This window comes from Lissotriton vulgaris, chromosome 6 (assembly GCF_964263255.1).
Source record: "Lissotriton vulgaris chromosome 6, aLisVul1.2, whole genome shotgun sequence".
NCBI classification, from domain to species: domain Eukaryota; kingdom Metazoa; phylum Chordata; class Amphibia; order Caudata; family Salamandridae; genus Lissotriton; species Lissotriton vulgaris.
The window spans coordinates 918,194,578-918,215,524 of record NC_141694.1 but is presented as its reverse complement, the minus strand read 5'-3'; the positions used below and the strand labels follow the sequence as shown (position 1 = coordinate 918,215,524).

At 42.0% G+C, this 20,947-nt stretch overlaps 1 protein-coding gene across 1 annotated transcript in view; it reads right to left on the bottom strand.

Moving 5' to 3' along the window:
* Nucleotides 1–2,607: 2,607 nt before the first annotated feature.
* VIP (vasoactive intestinal peptide) overlaps nt 2,608–20,947 on the bottom strand; it is a 61,946-nt gene continuing 43,606 nt past the window's right edge. Inside the window, exons 6-7 of the mRNA XM_086926907.1 lie at nt 13,273–13,387; nt 2,608–2,905 (exon numbers count right to left, since the gene is read on the bottom strand). Coding sequence (XP_086783033.1) covers nt 2,897–2,905; nt 13,273–13,387 — 124 coding nt within the window. The 3' untranslated portion in view covers nt 2,608–2,896. The remainder of the gene's footprint in view (nt 2,906–13,272; nt 13,388–20,947) is intronic.

Here is a 20,947-nt window from a genome sequence, read left to right as displayed (position 1 = left end):
GCCTCCAAAACGTCACTGTTTTGGACGTTGTGGTGTCAATGGGGGCTTCGCCTTATTTCTCCATGTTTTTGCTGTTTCAATGTATGCTCTGTTGTGCAGCACACATGGAAACAGCAACACACCATTAATTGTTTATGTGCAGGAAGGTGTCCCTTCCTGCACATAAACAATCATTGAAGAAAAGAAAGTTTTGCAACTTCTATGTGTGCTGCATTAACTCCAAAGTAGGGGGAAACACAAGGTTGCACCATAGTTTTGTAAATATGATGCAGCCCGCCACTTCATTGTAAATATGCCCCTAAAATTATTTTCCCTTCCACCTCATGATTGTATACTGCGGATGAATCCTAAAGAAGCAATAATGATATTGAACAGTTAACCACTGAAAAGGTTGCTTTTAGAGAAGCCTCTATGGCAAGAAGCCCCTCGGACAAGCATGCTCATGCTTGAGAAACTGAAGAGAATAATGAACAGTGTAAGAACACGCAGTGCACTGCACACCCTACAGAGGAAGCAACATTAAGATTACACCCTACAAATCAAACAAGACCAGGATTATGCCCTACAAAGCGACCTTGATCTATCTGTTTAGAAGTCATCTTGACACAGCACTCACATCAGTAGACTTCTTTTCAAGAGCCAGACACAAATCTGTTTAGCTACACCTCTCAATCCTTTCCTGGAAGGACCTGGAGTCTCGCCTCATCATGGAACTCATATCTTCAAGTAGTCAAAGCTACTATACCTCACTGCAGACGCTATATTAAGAATGGACGGAACACTCATTCTGTTTGCAAATATAATTTAATATTGAACAAATGCTCCTGTTATGTGCTGCTCTATGTGGAAACAATACTGGCAGCATAAACAGCAAAGAAGAAAAAGCACTAGAATTTGCAGTGATAATAAAATGTCTTTATTGGCTGCATATTTCACAAGTTACATTCATTTTGAAAAAATATCATAATCTCCCAGGATTTACGGTATATATATATATAGATATATTTAAGGATGTATGTCATCAGCAAATGTACAGATAATGTAATCACCACATTATGTTGCTGCATTGAGCTGATTTACATCAAGTTAATCAGGGGCAATGTCTCTATGCATAATGCACGTGGTTGGCTATTCTAAACTTAAAAATTCTTCATCAGCCTTCGCATGTATTCTAAAGGGTAAACATTACAGCATTTGCACTGGATATTGGACATTGTAAAAAAATAGTGCAAAAAGGAAAAATAGGCTTCTCACTTTGAATGTTTGGTTTTCTTGAAGCGCAGGGCATTTTGGTGCAGCAATGGTGGAGAAGAATACAACTGAGAATGGGCCATTGTATTTGATGCTCTCTTTCAAAGAGGCATGCAGTTCGCACGAGAAAATACCATATTCTTTCTGTATCCTCAAGCATTTTAAGAGGGTTTGTTTCTGCTCTGCAGTTCCTTTTTCAGGATGTGTTTCTGTAAATATTCCTTATGTGTAAAAAGTTCAGCATGGATGCTCATATTCATTTTTGTACTTAGACAGAATGTCACATAGACAAACCTGCTTCTGTGTACTCTTTCTAAAATAAAAACTCGACTGTTATTAAACAAACAGGGTGCTAAGAAGCGCATTGGAGCATGACATGTGAAGAGTGTGTGGGCTCACTGAAGATGTCAACAAAGGAAAAGGAAGATGAGAAGTACTATTGTGTTGGATAGCAATCACCATCTGTTATTTCTGCGCAGAGAGGCTCAAGGGTGAAGCTGCAATTTATAAATACGTGCTAAGTTATGGTATGTTAAAGGACCTTTTGATATTTTTTTATCTATTTTTTTAAATTGTGACTCAATGTTGCTCAAAGACCTCTTGAGTTTTTGCTCTTCATATTATTCAATATACACATCACGAGGTGCCACGATTGATGGGAATGTGCTCACTTTCAGTGTGTACAAAGAAAGGGGCACATCATTTTGGTGAACCTAGAAAAGTTGGTGACAGCTCAGAAAGAACAATTTTGGCTCAGTTTTAAGATCAGTTGAAATGAGGAGAAAATCATGCACAAGCGGGCTACTCATCTCCTCTATACCATCTTTACAACTCTACAGTGACCAAGTGTGGCAAAAAGAAAGTTTTTGATTTGAATTGCATTTCTTCAGTGAGTTACTTCTAGCAGTGAGAGTGATATGTAAGATGACTCTCCATGATCCATCGATTAACCAATATGTTTCTCCCATCAATTTGAATGCCTTAGTGTAAGTAAACAACGGATAGCACCACTCTATGCACATCTTAGCGCAGAAGACACATAATGTATTTTGAAATATGACCCCAAATTCAGTACCTCCTGCGCGTGCTAATTAAATTTGCATTGTGGAAATTAACACTTCTGACATATCGATCGTGTTCACTTGCTCAATGGTTTTATTCTTGGTAGTGCAGTGGCAGGTTGGGAAGTAGATCGACCTGCCCCCTACTCCTGTGGCCCTCACGCACAAAGCTGATATGAAGCCATCTTGCCCCACGAGGAGTACAGGAGATGTAGCGATGCAGGTAGGCCTTAGGTCACACCATCATTGTGTAAATAAAGTCACCTTCAGCTCAACACGCCCCTGGGCGCATAGCCATCTTTCAAATACATTTATTGAACTAAAGGATTTACATCATATGACGTCACAGGATGTTCATGAGTGAACGGCTTGCATACATATTTACAGTTTTAGGTAGATATCTCAAAAGGAATATTTACAGTGTAAACGTCAACGTTTATATGTATAGATAGGGACCAGATTCATCACAAGTTCCACTTCACGACAGATTTGTTTTGGTTTTCATAAGTTATCCTTTTGAAATAGTATGCTGAAATCAAAAAAATAGGAAACTTGCTTTCGACGTGGCGCCAGTCACAGCTCCTTCAGAGATTCTGCAAAACAAAATGGATGTGTGTGTTTAAATGGCAATTTAGGCTCACGAATCTCAGGCGATGTCACTGGAAAGGCGAACGTGAATAAATGCAAACAGAAGCTATATTGTCACAAAATATGCTTGAATGCTCACAAGAAAGCAGTCACTTCACTATTTCTATTGCTAGTGGTTGAGTTTGTGTATTCAAGTAAATTTTAATATACTAAATAACTTTGCATTCCGGATATTCACACGTTATACTCATAAAACGAATGTAATATGACAAACTAATCGACTGTTGCTACATAATGTAAAGTTTAGTCTTGGAAAATGAATGTTATTGGAAGTTGGTCTATTAGTTTGCAGAGATTTCTGTACTGCCTATAGAGAGAAAAATCATAACTTCTTCTGGAGTTTTGTAATGTTACACTATTTGCAAAGTCTCATGTTCAACCTGAAAATAGTTGCCTAGTTCCTACTTGCCCTTGGCCTCACTGAGTCTCAGCTTGCGTGCGAAAAATCACAAGAAAAATAATCCCAGTTCACAGGTCAGAAAGAACATAAGGTGGGAAAACACAATATTAGAGGAGCTAAAATATTGGGAGTCTTCAAGACAATAATCAAGAATAGGGAAGTGGTGACTTGATTTGTAGTAACAATTTAAATACTGACATTTAAAAAAATGACAAAAATGCTCTGCGCACATGTGAAGAACTTATTTAGGAAATTATTGGCTGAATGTTGGAACTCTTAGAGAGGCAGATAAGTCATTTATGTTTTAGCAACATTAATGGTTTGGCAAGCCCTGGAGAAACAAACCATTATGGACGTAAATCACAAGAGAAGATAAAATGACAAAGACTGGTGAACAATGCCTTTATAAAATTGGTGAATTTTAATGAATGAATGAAAGAATTAAATTATTAAGCACAGTGAATTTTCGAAGATGATGAAATGAAGAATGGAAAGACCTAAAAAGTGTTTCTGTTGCTGAAGAATCTAAGGGGCATATTTACAATGAAGTGGCGGAGTAGCCTCCATGGCTCAACACAGTGCTCTGCCACTTCTGAAACGCAGGGCTGCTCCATATTTACATGAATAAGATGCAGCCCTGCATTTCCCCCTGTTCTGGTGCTAATTTAGCTGCCAGGCGCCAACAGAGACACCCTTGCACCATAGTGCAAGGGTTCCTGCGTTGAGGGGAATGATTGTTTATGTGCTAGAAGGTGTCCCTTCCTGCACCTAAACAATCTTTCAATGAAGTTTTGTAACCCCTATGTGTGCTGTTTAATGCAGCACACATAGAAGTTGCAAAACATAATTTTATTAATGATTGTTTATGTGCAGGAAGGGACACCTTCCTGCAGATAAACAATCAATTGCCTTTTTCTCTTTCTATGCGTGCTGCACAACGCAGCACATATGGAAACAGCAAAAATTAGGGGAAATTAAAAATGTCTCCTTGTTGCACAGGGGTAAGACCAGGTTTTCCCTGCTGTTAATTTTAGTGCTGCCCCTTGTTTACGCCACCCTTGGCAGCGTCAAAATCAATGGATGTAGGAGTGGAACTCCCACCACAACACCCATTGCTCACTCCTTTCACACTGAGTATAGCATGAAAGGGGGCCTTTTTTACAAGGCAGCGTTAAGCCACGTTAAATAAGGTGAAGCCTCTGTCGTTCCCACAACTTCTTCAAATGTGACATTGTGGTGGCTCTAGGGGCTTGTAAATATGCCCCTAAATGCTTTAAAAAAGAGAAGAGGGACATCCAGAGCCAGATATGGCCATGTTTCTAGGTTGCTCCTAGTTAGGACCCCGATGTTCTTCCTTCTGAGGCTTCTCAGGGTATCTTAAGTATGCCAGCAAATATATTGTAACTTGTGGTGGAAAGGAGATTTCTTTAAACCATGTGAAATGGCATAGTAAGGGACAAAAGAGAAATGTCTGAGGAGTCGGAATTTACACAGAGAGGATGAAACTCCTTGTGCTCCATTAACGTATTGCAGTCATATCAGGGAGAGAAGACCTACATTATTGGGAATACTGTGAGGGATAGGTAGGAACGCTTCAAAGGCTACCAGACAGTATTACGGGTATAGAGTGGGAGCACAGCAAAGTGAGAACCAGAATCTTAGAGTCTTAGGGGCATATGTACAATGAGTTAATGCTGCGTTAGCGGCACTTTTCTGCTGCTAATGTGGCCATATTTGTATCACCCTATGATCAAGCTGTCGCTTACAGCCATTAGCGACAGCTTTCTCGTGAAACCTGTTACTTTCCACATCACCACCCATGTTAGCGATAACTATCTTTAACGACATGTAAGGTAGGCGTTCCCATGCAAAAACGTACGCTAACCCCACTTCGTGATATTTAGAATGATTGCCCTGACCCGTGATACGTTAAAAAAACAGCTGCTAAAGGCTGTTAGTGGCTGGGATTTAAGACCAGAAAATAGCTGGTCTTAAAAATGGAGATAACACATGGGGTCTCAACCCAGCAGGTTATGGTGCTGGACAGCGCTGCTAGAGATGTTGATGTACTGCCCTGTGACAAAACTACAGGGCAGGACTGAGCACCATCAATAAGATAGTGCACATTACTGGGCTTCACTCATGAAAAGGGTTGCCGCGCTGCGACAAGACGGCGCTGCAACACTTTTTGCTACCCCCATCTTCCAAAACCACGGATGAGCTGTATTTACTGGACAGCACTGCATGACACAAGTAATGACAGATACATCTGGACTCCTGACGTATCTGCCTGTGCTAAAGTCACCCATTGCTGCAGTCGCATCATAACCATGACACAACTCCAGCAATACATGGGGCCAGCCTATCACTGTGGCACTGTGTCACCCTTATGCCTGCCATCATGCAGGTGTAAGGTACTGACGCAGTGCCATTATTGAGGGGTTCCCAGGTGTCGGTGCAGATGGAGATCCTTCTGTGGTGGTTGCACACTGCGGTGACATCGTCAGCAAGCGTTGGTGGAATGGTGGTGCTGAGGGAGTTGACGAGACGTACTTTGGTGGCCTTGATTCAGCTTCGAGGGGGGCGATGATGGCAGTTGAGTACTGTGGCATGGTGAAGTTGTAAATGTGTGTAAATGTATGTATACTTGTAAAGCGCACTATCACCTGACAGGCATCTTGGCGCTGTATACCGCTGTGGAACCCGTCCTGGCTTTCCCTGTGAGATGCTCCCTACTGGGCACCCCCAAGGTGAAACCAGGCATCCCAGCGCTTTAGGGCCGTTGTGGAGATTAAGCAAGCTATTGCCCAGAGTTGCAGAGTGGGGACCCATGATTAGAGTAGGCACCGAGGTGAGACATTGAGTCCGTGGACATTGAGCCCAAGACCCTGCCGCGTCGGGAATTGAACCCTGGTCCCGGCCAGACCTCTGCATCAGGGTCTGCCGCTCTAACCATTGAGCCACAGTTGTGATGCATACAATGATGGTCGGTCCGGGAAAGTCCGGTGGTGTGGCTGTAGTTGAGAGTCCTGATGGTGGAGGAGACATGATCAATCATGTCTCCTGCTATGTGGCTTGCTGCGGAGACTAGCTGCTTGAGTCTGATGTTGGGTAGCTACCCCTGGAGGGGGTAGTGTTTTGGTCACTAGGGTTGTCCAGGTGGTTCACCAAATAGGAAGTTGTCGGTGGATGGGAGAACCTGGTGTGCAATGAGGTCTACAATGGCATTAGAGAATGGGTGTCCATGGCCCGGGGGGCGTGCAGATGAGGGTGTCGCAGAGGATGTGACTGTGTTTGGTCTGGATCTGGAAGTTGAGGTTTTCCATGGTCACCGTTGGGTCATTAGAGTACGTGGCCAGTCGGAATGTACTTCTGTAGGTGATTGCAATGCCTCCTTCTGGACGGTCAGGGTGGTCCATGTGTGTGATTTAGTAGCTGTTAGTGATGGCGATAGTGATGTCCGGTCGTGAGGAGATGTTGGTCCTGGTAGGCAATGTGGCATCCAGGGTTGATGGTGAGGTGGGTGCTGGCGCCCTAGGAGTAGAGTGTCCGAGAGGAAGGGTCCTTGGTGCTGAGTGCGGTCCAGGGGCAGACAGGCTTGCCTATGGCTTGCCTTTGGCATGGGAGATATCCATTACAATGCAGGATTTCATAGTAATGCTTTTAGAATGTAAATCCAACAACACAGGTGACTTTACATTGCATTCCTTTACAACACATTGTGAGGTCAGTAATGGAGTATTTTTAATTTTTAAGGTGGGTATGGGTTTTGGGTGTCGGATATGAAATGTGGGGTGTATTATGGTATAAACGCTGAATTTTGGGGTGTGCATTTGGGTCAAATATGAAATTTGGGGTGTGCATTTGGGTCAAATATGAATTTTAGGGTGTGTTTTGGAGTCTCTATGATGAATTTTAGGGTTCAGGGTTTGCTTTAGGGTGCAAGGGTAAGATTTAGGTTTGCACCCACTGAAGTGGGAATAGTAATGTTTACATCTCTGCTATGTAACACATTCCCTACTGTTGCAATATGCCTAGTATTATTATTCATTGGAATGGAAGGCGATGTAATGGTATGCGTCGTAACTCCATATATACCTTTGGCACACCAGTGGTACGCCCGCTTGGCATGGCCGCACAGCGACAGCCATTGAGAAGTGCTGGGGGGGAATGGACAGCTGGGAGGTGGGAAATGCTGCAAAAAACACTCAATGGGGTGTGGATACGGGTGTGTGTGTGTGCGCGGGTGTTTCTAAATATTTAAATGAGAGAAATCCTACCTTGAGGCCGGGTCGGTTTCTTCGTTTCTCCTGAGTCTGCTTCCTGGAAAAGGAAGTAGGCAGCCAGGCTCCCTCCCCTAAGCCAATCACAGCGCTGCAATGCAGCATTGAGATTGGTCATTGGCAACGGGACAAGACATGCAGCCAGGGGCGGAAGGTGTGGGCATATTCTCCATGCAGGGTGTAATGCAGCCTGCATTACGAACAGGGAAGTCGGCATGACTGCTTTGGACGGCCTGAGTGTGACGAACAAACAGTCATTGCGCACTTGAGTGGGCATGCCAATCCACCCATGCCCTGCTCCATGCTTGGAGCAGTCCTAAAGCAACGGAAACATAGCATGATTACATCAGTAAATTATCATCATGAGATGATTATTCCTCTTCTGCGCTGCTTGAAAGCAGTTGGGCAAGGCTCTTCTGCCATAGCAGATGTGCTGCCACTGGGGGTGCATCTTCTACGTGTGCTAGGCCTCGGTGACTCAACCTCCAGGCGCCCGGAGCTACGCGTCCCAACTTCTCCTTACATGGACATTGACATACTGGTGCAATCAGCTGCACTCTCTCCAAATCTGTGAGCAGGAGCCTCAGATAGGTGTGATTTCACAAGCATGGGTACAGCAGTCCCCGCCAAGTCCACTGGTAAACCACCCATTGCAGTTGATGCAGCAGGGCCCCCTTAGGCATGAAGTTGCAGCTCTACTGCCACACAAGTTCAGAGCAGCTCAGGGGCCTCACCCTTCACAGCGTCCGGCCAGCCAAACATCATCTTGCCTGTGATACAGAGAGGTGGCACCCACCATTGGTAATCCCCTCCATGCACCCTGGTGTTGTGGTGGATTGAAGTATGCCATGCAGTCCTCCCTACGTTGGGGAGCGGGAGCGCTTCTACTATTAACAGCTCCAAGGTGCGCAAGGCGGTCTTCCCCCACGGCTCATCGGCTCCACAGCTCCTCCACATCCCACTCCAGGCTCTAGACGCAGGTCCAGCAAGGCATCCAGGCTTCAGACGCAGGTCCAGCGAGGCATCCAGGCTCCAGACGCAGATCCAGCGAGGTATGCAGGCTCTAGACGCAGGTACAGCGAGGCATCCAGGCTCCAGACGCAGGTCCAGCGAGGAATCCAGGCTCCAGTCGCAGATCCAGCAAGTCCATGGTGATAGTTTTCAGTGGTAAGCGGCGATAAAAATAATGCCGCTGACTAGCGTTAGCGATAGTTATCACCATTGCTTGTACATATTCCCCTTGGAGTATCCACTGAAGGAGTTGGACACTGCAGTGTGAAATCTGATTGACAACAATGCAATAGAGGATAGCACATTGTAAAATGCCAAAATGTAGCATCTCAATGACCTGATGAGGGGGGAACACATCTGAGTGTTTTGGTGGTCCTCCAGTTGGTCTGAGCTTGGGATTTTTGATCATTGAGGATGGTATGGTGGCATAGGAGAAATCAAAATGATAGTGCGTCTAAAGTTATTCTTCTTAACTGTGTTTACAAGTGCTTATACAAAATTGTTGAGACTGGCAATATTTTTAACAATGCGCATAGAATTCATCTTCCATCACCGTGGAGGCTGCACTAAAACTGAAAAAGCATACCTATTTCGCAAAGCATATGGCTCTGGGCCCTCTTTTTCAAAATTCCAAATCGAAAATCACAAGCATATCATTTATATATGGGAAATCGATTTGCTCACATCTAGATTTTAACAGACCAAATTGCCCCATTATATGGCTCAATAGCAGTTTTTCTCATACTGCCTTTTGGAAAGCAAGAAAAACCATAAAATGCGTTATGATGCATTGAAGTATCATGATAGGCCTTTCCCATTCTTTTGTTGGTCATAGTATAGCGAATAATTTACCATTTGAAGTAAGAAGCCGCTCTAGTATTGTGGGTACTACAGGATAGGTATTTTTTCCCAGTGATTCCTCACCACACATTATTATAATGCTGTCCACATAAAAGGAACAGCTGGGTTTTGACCTGAATTGAGACCAACTGTGTTTTGCATGCATCAGATCTCTTCACTCTGCCTCAGGGGCTGCAATTGAGGGTGAGGGTGTGTTTTCACTTCTCTAGAGCAGCACGGCCATTTGTGCAAGTGTCTGGCGTCAACAATTTTGAAAAGTAGTTGAACTGAAGTCATGTGGCTTAGCAATGTCCCTTTAATTTTCCGAGTCAACAAAAGCGCAAGCTGTCTCCGGGGAAGCTGAATGAACCAATTTAGTTTACATAAACTGTATTCCGGCTGACTGTATGCAAGCGAAACAACAAAACTACTTGGGTCCATTTGGCGAAGTAGTAGAGTGCTAATTAAACGAATCTGGTCCATTTAGAAGTGAAAAGATAACTATTACCTAACTCAATTTTTAGACCTAGATTTCTCATTGTTGAAAAATACAGTCTTTCATAGAAAGCTCTTAACGTATTTCACAGCCACTAGAAGTATTGTTGAAAACATTCATATTGTATATGCAGTGCCAAGAAAAGATGTTTGATCAGAAAACAGCAGTACCCACTAAAAGTACAAATATATGGCAAGAACATTTAAAATTGGTCGGAACGTGTAAAAAAGGGAGGGTGGTAACCAGCATGGAGGGTCTCTATGTGTTTATTTCTTCAGTTATTTTATGCATTTCTTTATTTGTTATTATTTTATCTATATATAAATTAATGAATTATTTTGGGGAAATTTGAAGGAATGATGAAGGGTCTGAATTTGTCAAAACCGATTGTTTATTAAATGTTTATGATGGACAGGAAAGTGGCGCACAGAAAAGGACTTTTGGAGGGCTTCTTCATGAAAAGGAAAATGGGTTGGGGGAAAGAAGAAAAACCTCTTGCTTTTTTCTGTTAGCCCTATTGTGAATGGTGTCAAGGAGGAGGGCTACACAAGATTGTAATGGAACCTGTCACAATCGTAAGTAATGAATTTGCTTTTTGGCACGTTTACAATGGCACTGAATATTTCTTGAAAGACTTTTTGACACTATCAGCAACAAAGAATCATGAGAGCAGACGTCTTTGAGGGCAAACTTCAAATGTTAAGACTGCTTTTCCATCTGTAAAGTAAAAACACAGAGATTGCATACACCTTTAATAAACCTAGCCAAGATCTGGTGAGAGTAACCTTGCATAAAAATGCTGTGGTGTGGAATACGGCCACTTTTGAAATGTATTAGGATGCAGTAAAGTAACCATATGACTTCCTGTCGATGGAACACTACCTTTCAGGTCCAGGGAATATATTTTCCAAAGTATGTTTTCAAGTGCCTCTGTCCAAGTGGCTCAAATGAACATAACGAGGGCCCCAACTCTCACAAATCACTGAATTTTTGGCAGATGGACTTGGGCTGGAAACAAGATGCCGCATTGACGATCATGCGTTTGGTATTCTTAATGAAAAAAGTTTTTCCTAAGCATTCAGCAATGAAAAAATGAACCTCGAATCAATTTCGTTTACATATCTCATTTGTTTTGAGTGACTGATGGATCTGATTTCTATTGAGCTTTGTTTTGGTAGATAACAGTGCATTATGGTCTATGTTTGAGAAGCTGCTGAAAATTAGGATTTACTACCAAAATACATAGTACATTGTCAATATTAAGGCCAAGGGCTGCACAGGCATCATTTACCAAGGGCCCGAGGTGCTAGCAGGGTCATGAGAAGAAACAAGTCATAGGGTTTTGAGACACTTTTTAGGGTGCTACAGGTGCACCTAAGGAGTAAATGTTCAATTTGTTTGCTTTGCAAGTTTCACCTTCTTTACACAACACTCTGTTGACACACAGCTAACATTCTTGCTGCACTGCTGGAAGGGAGCTAGTTTGATAGGAGATTTCTCCTAATATATTGTTGATTCTTTCGGTAAAAAAGTTCAGACCCATATGTAGATGACTGGCGGAAAAAAAATACCCATCAACATTCTCCATGTGCTCAGATAATTTTTCTATGTGTCAACATTTAGTTTGTGATGTTTGGCCGTAAGAATTCAACTGAGAGTATCTCATTGGCATTTGTGAAGCATGTTTCATTGAATAAGGATTTACATAGACATCGTGGTTAATCTTTCAACTGTATTTAGCTGTTCTGTCTGTTTTTGCTGCTTGGGACTCTGCACTGTAAGAGGAAGTAACTAGGGGCACTTCTGGTATTTCATGGTCATTCCCTGCTCTCCACAGTGGAACCCCCCATCATAGTGATATGACCGCTGTGACCATTTAACCGTATCGCTGCGGCGGTGATTTTCGCGCTGTGCGGCTTTTTTTCAAAAGCCGCGTTAGATGACGAGCTCAGCTCGTCATCCGCACACGCCCCCCGTGGCTGATGACGAGCTGAGCTCGTCATCAGCATCGAAGGGGTTAAACAATGGTTGGAATGGGGCAGATTAAACTTTGGATGTGCCTTCTGCACCAGCTTGCAGATTCAGCCCTATATGAATGACAGTAAAACAGCCTAAGTCGCTCACATCCAGTCCTTTCACAAGAGCGCTGTGGTGGAAGAGGAGCACAGGGAAACTGTTCACCTGGCTGCTCTCTCTTGACACAGACATTCCAGTATGTGATTTACCTTACCATCACTCCTTCTACGGACAAGCTTGCAGAAGCATCCTGGGGCACAGCATGATAGTATGCTTTCAGTATTATAATGCAGAGGTAGGAAAGTAGATTGCTACATATAAATTAGCAGATAATGTGGCATTTTTGCTTGATCCCAATATCTTTTGTTAAATTTGTCTGAATTTGGTGATTTTTAATTCCACTGACCAGGAAACGGAGGAGCGTCACCCTACTGCTTTCTCGCTGTGCGAGAAAGGAGAAGGGTTTGGTTGGGGGAAGGTGGGTGGGCGCTCCTGCAATAGAGCAGGGGAGGAGTGGCTTGCCCATTGTTGTGGGTGCTGACTGTATGGTCGGCCCTCTGGGGCTGACAAAACCAGTCATGCGTACTCTGCCATTTTTCTCCATGTTGGCTGCATTCAGCCTACATGGAGAAAATGGCCTTACCATAGGCACCTGGCTGGATGCCGTCCCCACAAATCACAATGCTTCCATTGCAGCATTGTGATTGGCTTAGGGGAGGGGAAGGAGGCTGCTTGCTTCCTGCTGGGAGCAGTGACGACGGGGGACCGGACCGGGCAAGGTAAGGTAAACACTTTATTTTTTATATAATTAAAATTACCCTCCTCCCCCGCCACCCCACCCACAACGCATGCCGGCCGTGACTGCCACTGACGTTATCTTTAAATCTATTTCTTAAAAATATTTAGCTTTAGATTATGTTAATTTATCACTTTTTGAGACTTGCCATTCCAGTTATATATAAAGTACTTAAGGATTTCCATTTCTGCTTTTCACCTATCTTACTCCTGCTCCCTAACTACAAATAGGTATCTATTTCACCTCTAACTCTTTCCTTTCCAATAGCTTGCTCTGTATCTCACTGTATACAAATATGTGTTTTTGCTTAATAATTGAAAATTGGTTGTGACTGTTTCACCCCGCTTTCAGTAAATTTTTAAGCAGTATGAGTGCACTGGCAGAGTGAGTCACAAAAAGAGAAGTTAGTCACTCATTCATGATGATATATGCCATCCCGAGGGAAGTTTTAAGTACGAAATTAGACGCACCAATGGAAGGTGGTTAAGCAGGTCCTCTACCGTGACATCATCATAATAATCGGAAAAGGGTGGCTCACTGAGATCTGTGTCATCTTGAAGGTTTGCTGGGTTGATTTCTTCCTGGCTGTTGTAAAGAAAGAACACTGGTTTTAGTGTCTGGATCAAAATGTGTCCCAATATATACTGAACTTTCCTTAATGATAAGAAAACTATCTATTTGGTACAACTTTTTGTTGAGTGCTTGAACAATAACAACAACAAAGTACACATTTACAGAATACTTGAAAAAGACTGCTTTCCATGAAGTATATCATCAGGGCTCCACTGACAACAACACCGTGAGAAAGTGAACTATTAATTGGAGGTGGATGTTAGTTCATCACAAATATTAATAATAAAGTAACTAATTTGTTAGGTGCCAGTAAAGGTTTGATCATTTTAAACCTGCGCTCAATCCTCAGTAGCTATTGCATTGAGAAAGCAGGCTTAACTTTGAGAAAATGTGGAAAGTATTTACAAATTCCAAAGTAGGTAAAACGTTGAAACCATATCACAATAAAGTGCTCACTTCAAGATATAAAATAATAGTAAAATGTAGTTAGTACAATGACACTAAAACAACATAACTCCAATATTGGGTATCAGACATATGAATTTTTAAAGCTTTAGGTAAAAAAGCACCAAAAGCACTAAGTTCTACTTCTGGTCCATGGCCGTTGTGGAACGGAAGCTAGGTGGGATTTTAGGCCGCCCGCTATGGGGCCCTAGTTGGGTACAAAAAGTAGATTAGCCCCACAACTGCCTGGAAGTAGGGAAAAGTTCCAGTCTGAAAAGGGACTTTGTTGTTTTTTTGAGAAAAAAATCTTCTTTTTCCACACAAGGCAAAACTAAAATTCAATCCTATGCCATGGAACCGTCAATCAGATACTTTTGGGGTTGGTCCCCCTCAAGCTCTGGAGCAAAATGTTCCCAAATTTCTTTAGATACCCAAACAACCACTACAGTATACTTCCAAGGACCCAGGTCCTATGGGGAAGCACTTAGAGACTCTCATTATGTCAGGCAATAGGCCACAGCAAAGTCCAGGTCCAGTTGCCACTAGTCAGCTGGGATTCTTTACAGGAATGCCCTCTTAAGTTTTTTATGTCCCTGGAACCGCACAGAGGATCAGCCTTACGATCCTTTTAGATCTTTCTGACCTTGGATTTTAAGTGGAAGTCATGGTTGCCAAGTGCAGGCTGTTCAGTCCACCTGGTATTCTTTTGCAAGTCCAGCAGTCATCAGAGGTAGGATGGGCGAAGGTTCAGATTTGTAGGGTCCACACCTATGGGTGGGGGCAAACTGCAACACTTCTAATTCCTCTCTGATCAATGGAGTAAAGGCTCCCAATGCAATGACCTACCCACTTTTGCAGTAGTTACTATTTGCTTAACTGCAAGCAGGACCAACATGCAAAATGTCAGGGCAATTCCAAGATGGTGAAGGTCTATAGCCACACTAAACTTGGCACTGAGGCTGGAGGTATAAGTGGGAGGTATACTATGGTAATCCTAGTGTCCTCCTACATCTAACATTAAAATCCAGTTTGAAGCGGGCTCTCTTCTCACAACAAGGCCAGACAGAAATTGGTAGGACAAAAGCAGGGTTCCTCCAGCAACCAGGCACAAGAAATATAAGAATTGTCCTGGGATCCTATTTTTCCCCTTTCGAATGTGGCTCACCAGACCTGTCAAGAAGCATTTGACACTGAGTTTTCAATAGAATACCAATTGCGCCGACCCTGCAAATTCTATTGAGCTCAGAAGAGCCCATTTTGGTCAGCCTATTAGGTGCTCCTGTAAAGAACTTCTCACTTTTTCACACCACTTTGCAGGCTCAGAACCAGCTGGAAATTGACAGAGGCTCATGCTAATTACCATTCTGACAGCTCACACATGCAAAGAGTAACTTTCTAAATGTTACTTTTCCTTAATATTTATTCAAAGTTGGACTTCTCCATTGAATCATTTTTTAATAACTATTATAAATGTAGTTTCATTATTTTTCTAGTTTGTCCCATTCTGAGATACAATATTAGTATTTAAAGCTGTACTCTGGATTTCTACATAGGACAGCTAGGCCTGCTACAATGAAAAGAGCTTTTGGGGCCTTGTGACTGAAGGAACATGTTAACATTATTTGTCTACACTTCCCACTTTTCAAATACCATGCACCCCACCTTGTGAGCTACAAAGCTAACATATGATAATATTTTAAAGGGAGGATTTTACTAGAGAAAAAAGGATCATCTTGCGTGCTATCCTGAATGACACTTTGCTGCTGTTTTCGGACAGTTTTCGCTGGACTCTAGCCCTTCCCTCCATACCTTGCATCCCACCCACCCTTCCTCTATGCTGTGACTGCATCTTTGACCTATTGCAATAATGCTAAGCTTTGGTATTCGCTGAAGTCCTTACACCATATACCACCCCTATGCGTCTCTTAGAGTTTAACCAGTCATTTCCCTTCCTATGTGTATGTAGTTGACTCTTATCACTAGTGTTTGCAGTGGACCTTTGTACTCTCTACCACTCCTATGTGACCCTTAGAGTATTTCCAGTCATATCCCTCCTGTGTAGATAGAAGATAACTCTATTGACTAGTATCCTATGTGATTTTTAGATTGTATCCATGTGTATCCCCTCCCTGTGTTTAGAGATATAGCTTTAACGACTAGTCGCCTGTGTGACTGTTGGAGTATAGCCAGGTGTATCCCTTCCCCCGTGTGAAGAGATAACCCTATTCACTAGAACAAAAAGAAATGTGATCCTTATGTAACGTAACTGATTCTATGTAAAGTGCTTTGATAACATGTAACGGAACTGGTGCTATGTAAAGCGCTCTGATAACCTAATCGGTTCAAGTTCGCGCTATATAAAACTCTAAAAATAAATAAATAAATAAATAAATAAATAAAATAAGATATAAATTGCAGAAGTCAAGCTACAATGGTAGGCCTGAAGCATTGTTTCCCTTTTTTCTTTGTTACCATAGTGTATGGCACAGTAAGTGCTAAATATCCAGAAGTGACATTTAACTTTCTATGCATTGGGAGCAGATTATACACCATATAAAATGGCCCTACAGGATAGTTAAATACACCAATCAGGGAAGAGCCAGTCCCTACATGTGTAAGGGGTCAGAGTATACACACTGGGCATTGGACAGTGGTGCCCCAGTGTGCAGATGCTTAAAACTAGCAAACAAAATTCAGTGAAAAATAGGGGTGACCTTGAAAAAATGGGCATTTTCTCAAAAACATGAAAGAGTGACCCTGAGGAACAGTGGCAGCCTGGACACAAACAAATCGGCATTGAGCAGGAAATACATAGTCTAGGTCTTGCTTAGCCCCTTAGCTACTGGAGCTTTCAACCCCCGTTGAGCCTTTTTTATTGTCTGACTTGAGATTGAAGCTGTCTCCAGACAATTAAGTGAGGATTACTAGGAGAAGGGCTTTGGCTCCATCCACATGTTGAGAGCCTGGAGTATGTGATTTGATTGAGCAGGACGTGTGTGCTTCCAAACAAAGTGCTTGCCCTTCACACAGCTGTGATCATTTTCTTGATTTATACAGATGCCTCAGCTTGAATTTTCAGAGGCACACACATGACATTGTAAACGTATTGACGTGTTTTAGAAAACTAGTTAATTGATGGTGTTTTTCTCTGGCAGCAGCACAGATGGGAGAAGGGCAGTCATTATCCTACATGGATTTTTTTAGCTAACTTGACAGTGAAACTGTCACCTGATCTTTTATCTAGGCCAATATTATTCTACCGTTCTTTGCTTCCACACAAATACACATCCATTCCCATGCTATCTACTTGTAATGTTTCACATTACTATGCAATATTCCTTTGAAGATAGACCTATTGGCATTGTCAATGCTTGTTTTAAAATGTGGGGATACTTAAATCTTATGCCATAATAACTTTGGTTCCACAAAATGTATCCATGCCAAATTAACACAATTTATCCCCCAAATCCTGGGGATTCTAAAGGTACCCGGGGTTTGAGGATTCCCTTGCAGGGCACCAATAAAACTATATTTGGATTAGAAAAATGGGGGGAAGTGCTATACAAACAAGTGTATATTTTTTCTAAAAACTGCATTAACAAAAGGTTTGCTGTGCTGAGTTCACCACTTTCCTAGGTTCCAGGAACAAGCTGAGTTATAACAAAAAACAACTTTTTTTCAAAATGTTTTGAATTTGCTTAGGAGAGAGTCAATTTTTCCTAAGGTTTGTGGTCTCAACCTACTTGCAGTTTGTGGTCAAAGGCAACACACTCAGTGAACCATTGACTAAATACCCCACCCTTTCTCTTCAAAATTGGCAAATTACTCAATGCCTCACAATTTCTTCAGAAAGAATGCTCTTAGCTTACTCCAGAAGCTTCTGCAGTGAGGCCCTAGGTTGTTAAGAAAGACAGAAATGGGGCTCAAAATGACAGTCTTTTGTGGTCTCGGGTAGTGCAGAATCATCATGTTCAATCAACCAAGATAAATACAAAACCCATATTGCCTCAAATTCTTTACGTCGTCCTTTTTAAAGTGAGGCCAGCTTCACTGGATCATGCTTATATCTCTTCTTATGCATAACTGTTCCTGTTCATTTAAACTGCATTAATATAACTTGCTATACAAGCTTGCATTTCGTGAAACTTTCACATTATCCAGATTCTTGTCACTTTCTTTTTTTGTCAGTAGATAGCAGTAACATGTTGTCACAAGTCACTTTTTCACACAATGTGGGGTTTCTTGGTACACCAGACATCATCTGTTTGTTGTTCACAGAGGAAGTTAAATCCACAAACACATCTATTCTCTACTTTGAGAGTGGTTCACAGGTTCACTTGTACAATATGGCTTTGTCACCCAAAAAGGATATTAACAGCAGTATTTATGTAGTCGGAATGTCCTGCCTCTGTTAACCTCTTGAATGCAATGGCATTACACCAGTGTAACCCCCCTCCCCCACCAATGTTAAGCCCTTTTTTGTGTTAATGTAGCTGGTGCTTCAACCTTTATAACTTTTGTCCACAAATGATATCTACTCCAAATTTGCATCCTTTTTTCGACATCCTGGGATTCTAAAGGTATCCAAGATTTCTAGATTCTGCCAGAGGGAACTGTGAAAATACCCAAAGTATAGATATATTTTGTGTTTTTATGAGAAACATTTAGAAATGTTCTGTGTTAGAAAGCATGTGTGATTCTATAAATGGCATCAAGAAAAGGTTGGCTCTGCAAGAATCACCATCTCTACAGATTTCAGGCACCAGAAATGCAGAGAAATCCAATTAGTAATAACAAATGTTCTACTATTCTGTATTCCCACTCATTTCCTGATCAAAAATGCCACTTGAATGGCAGGTTAAGTGCGCGCAACACAAAACACCCCAAAGCTAAATCTGGAAACTTCACATTTCACCCAGCAAAATCAACTCTTTTATGTATAATATGAGTTGCTTCAGAATTTGGGCCCAAGCTCATTCATGATCCTAAAAAACTCAGACTTTTTGTGGAAAATAAACATCAAATGGGGTTCAAGGTGGTGTGACTTGCATGGCTCTGATGAAGAGTTCTTACCCATAAATATAAAACTTTTGCTTAAAACACATTTTCCTCACATTTCAATGAAAGAGTGTTGTGAAAGCTGCAGTGATCTGCAAAATTCCTACCACCCAGCTTTCTCACACTTGTCTTGAAAAAAATGTCCCACAGATATACTGCTATGCCAAGCACCCGCAACACAAAAAGCCCCAACATAGTAACATAAAATTTGAGAGAAACAAGACCCGGTTTTATGATAAGCTTAGCTTCAAACTGCGTACCCAGCTGCCACCCAGAGAAACCCACCAAACCCAGATATTGCTATTTACTAGACACCCAAGAGAGTTCAGAGTGGCTTGACCCGCACATATCTCATAGCGTTTTCTTACCCATATAGACTTGCAGATCTCAAACTTTGGCTAAAAAGATGCATTTTCCTCAAATTTCTGTGAAAGAAAGTTCAGGAATATACATTTCCTATCAGCCAATGTTCCTATGGATCAAACCAGAGACAATGAAGTCCTTGTGAAGAGCTGAAAGAGTGTGATAATGCTGTCTTTGGTAGCTCAGATACATCTACTATGTAGTTCATGTATCTTGTATTTCGAAATTTCAAGAATATTGCATTTTGCCTGCTATCCATAGGATGTAGATGGTGCCTAACACAAGGGTTGAATGGTGGGACAGCATGAAGAGTCACATCCAGGATTGCCTGAAGATAGGGCAACTCCTCCTAGTAGCCTAGATGTGAACCTATTGGGAAATATTTAAATGAAAAGTGTTAAGTGTCTCTTTAAGAGGGTCAAAGTTAAAACGGTAAAATCCACAAAGAACGATTAAACGTCCTAAACAATCTTATTATTCTTGTTTGAATATAAAGCTCATTAATGAAGAGATTAGCTTCACATCAAAAGTCATTCTGGCTTCAGGAAAGAGAAAGGATGTTGTAGAATACAGAGGTAGAATCCAGTGGAAGACTAAAGTGAGAGCAGCTAAAATCAGGAACGGAGATTAAAGGAAGGGAGCAAATGCTTTGCAATGTACCTTTATCCAGAATAGCCTCGTTATATATGCTTCCAACAGGAAAGGATTTCTGCTTCACCTTGTATTGAGAAGTTCAGTTAACATATAGCAACAAAAGCAGGGCAGACTAAAAGGTGCACTTATGCCCCAATCTGAAATTCGTGGCATCTACTTCGCAAACAAAGAATAAGCCCAAGTTTAACATCTTTGGCCACCACCAAACTTCATAATTCTAGCCCCTGCTATTCATAGACATGCACATGAATAACTTACAAAACACCCCTCAGGTTGATTTCTAGAACAGAAACCTAAGAACAGACCATATACCGTGGATCCTAAGAAACATCATGAACACCGTGTTAGAAATCAGGTTGTTGGTTTACTGGAGTGGGAGCCCTGATCAAGCAACAGCCATACTCCCTTGCAGGGTGAACCTCAAAAATTGAATAAATAAACCTATGCTTTACCCTGGGTAGCTTGGCAAAACAAGGAGTCGAGCCTCACTTAGAGGCAGTTTGTGAAGAATTTATGCAGCCGACAAACAGTAATAATGTGGATACACAACACAATAAAATTACCACACCAATTTAGAAAAATAGGATATATTTTAATAAATGATTTGACACCAAAACAACAATGGTCCAATCAATAGAATTGGAGCTAGGATTTTTTTAAAGTTTTTAGTAAAAATAAGGCCTAAAAGATCAAACCGCCAACCGCTGACATCTAGTCACAAGATGCCAGGTCAAAGAAGAAATATATGTCGGACTGCGCTAGAGGGCAGTTTGGATACAAGGAGTGGATTGGGCCCTGTCAGCGCTTACCTTCAGATTTGGAAAATGTCTTGAGAAAAATGTTCTGAGAAGGTAAAGTTCAGCAGGGCAAGGTTGCAGGAGGTGTCCGATGAGGGAGCATCATCCCCGGATAGCCTCAGGTTATACCCACAGCGATGATTTCTACACTCTGATATAGTTGTCGAAATGGAAGTCAAAAATCTCCTTTGGGATGACGCAGAGGGCTGTAGCTGAAGATAGTTCCATGAGGTCGTATATCCTTTTGTCAAAGGAG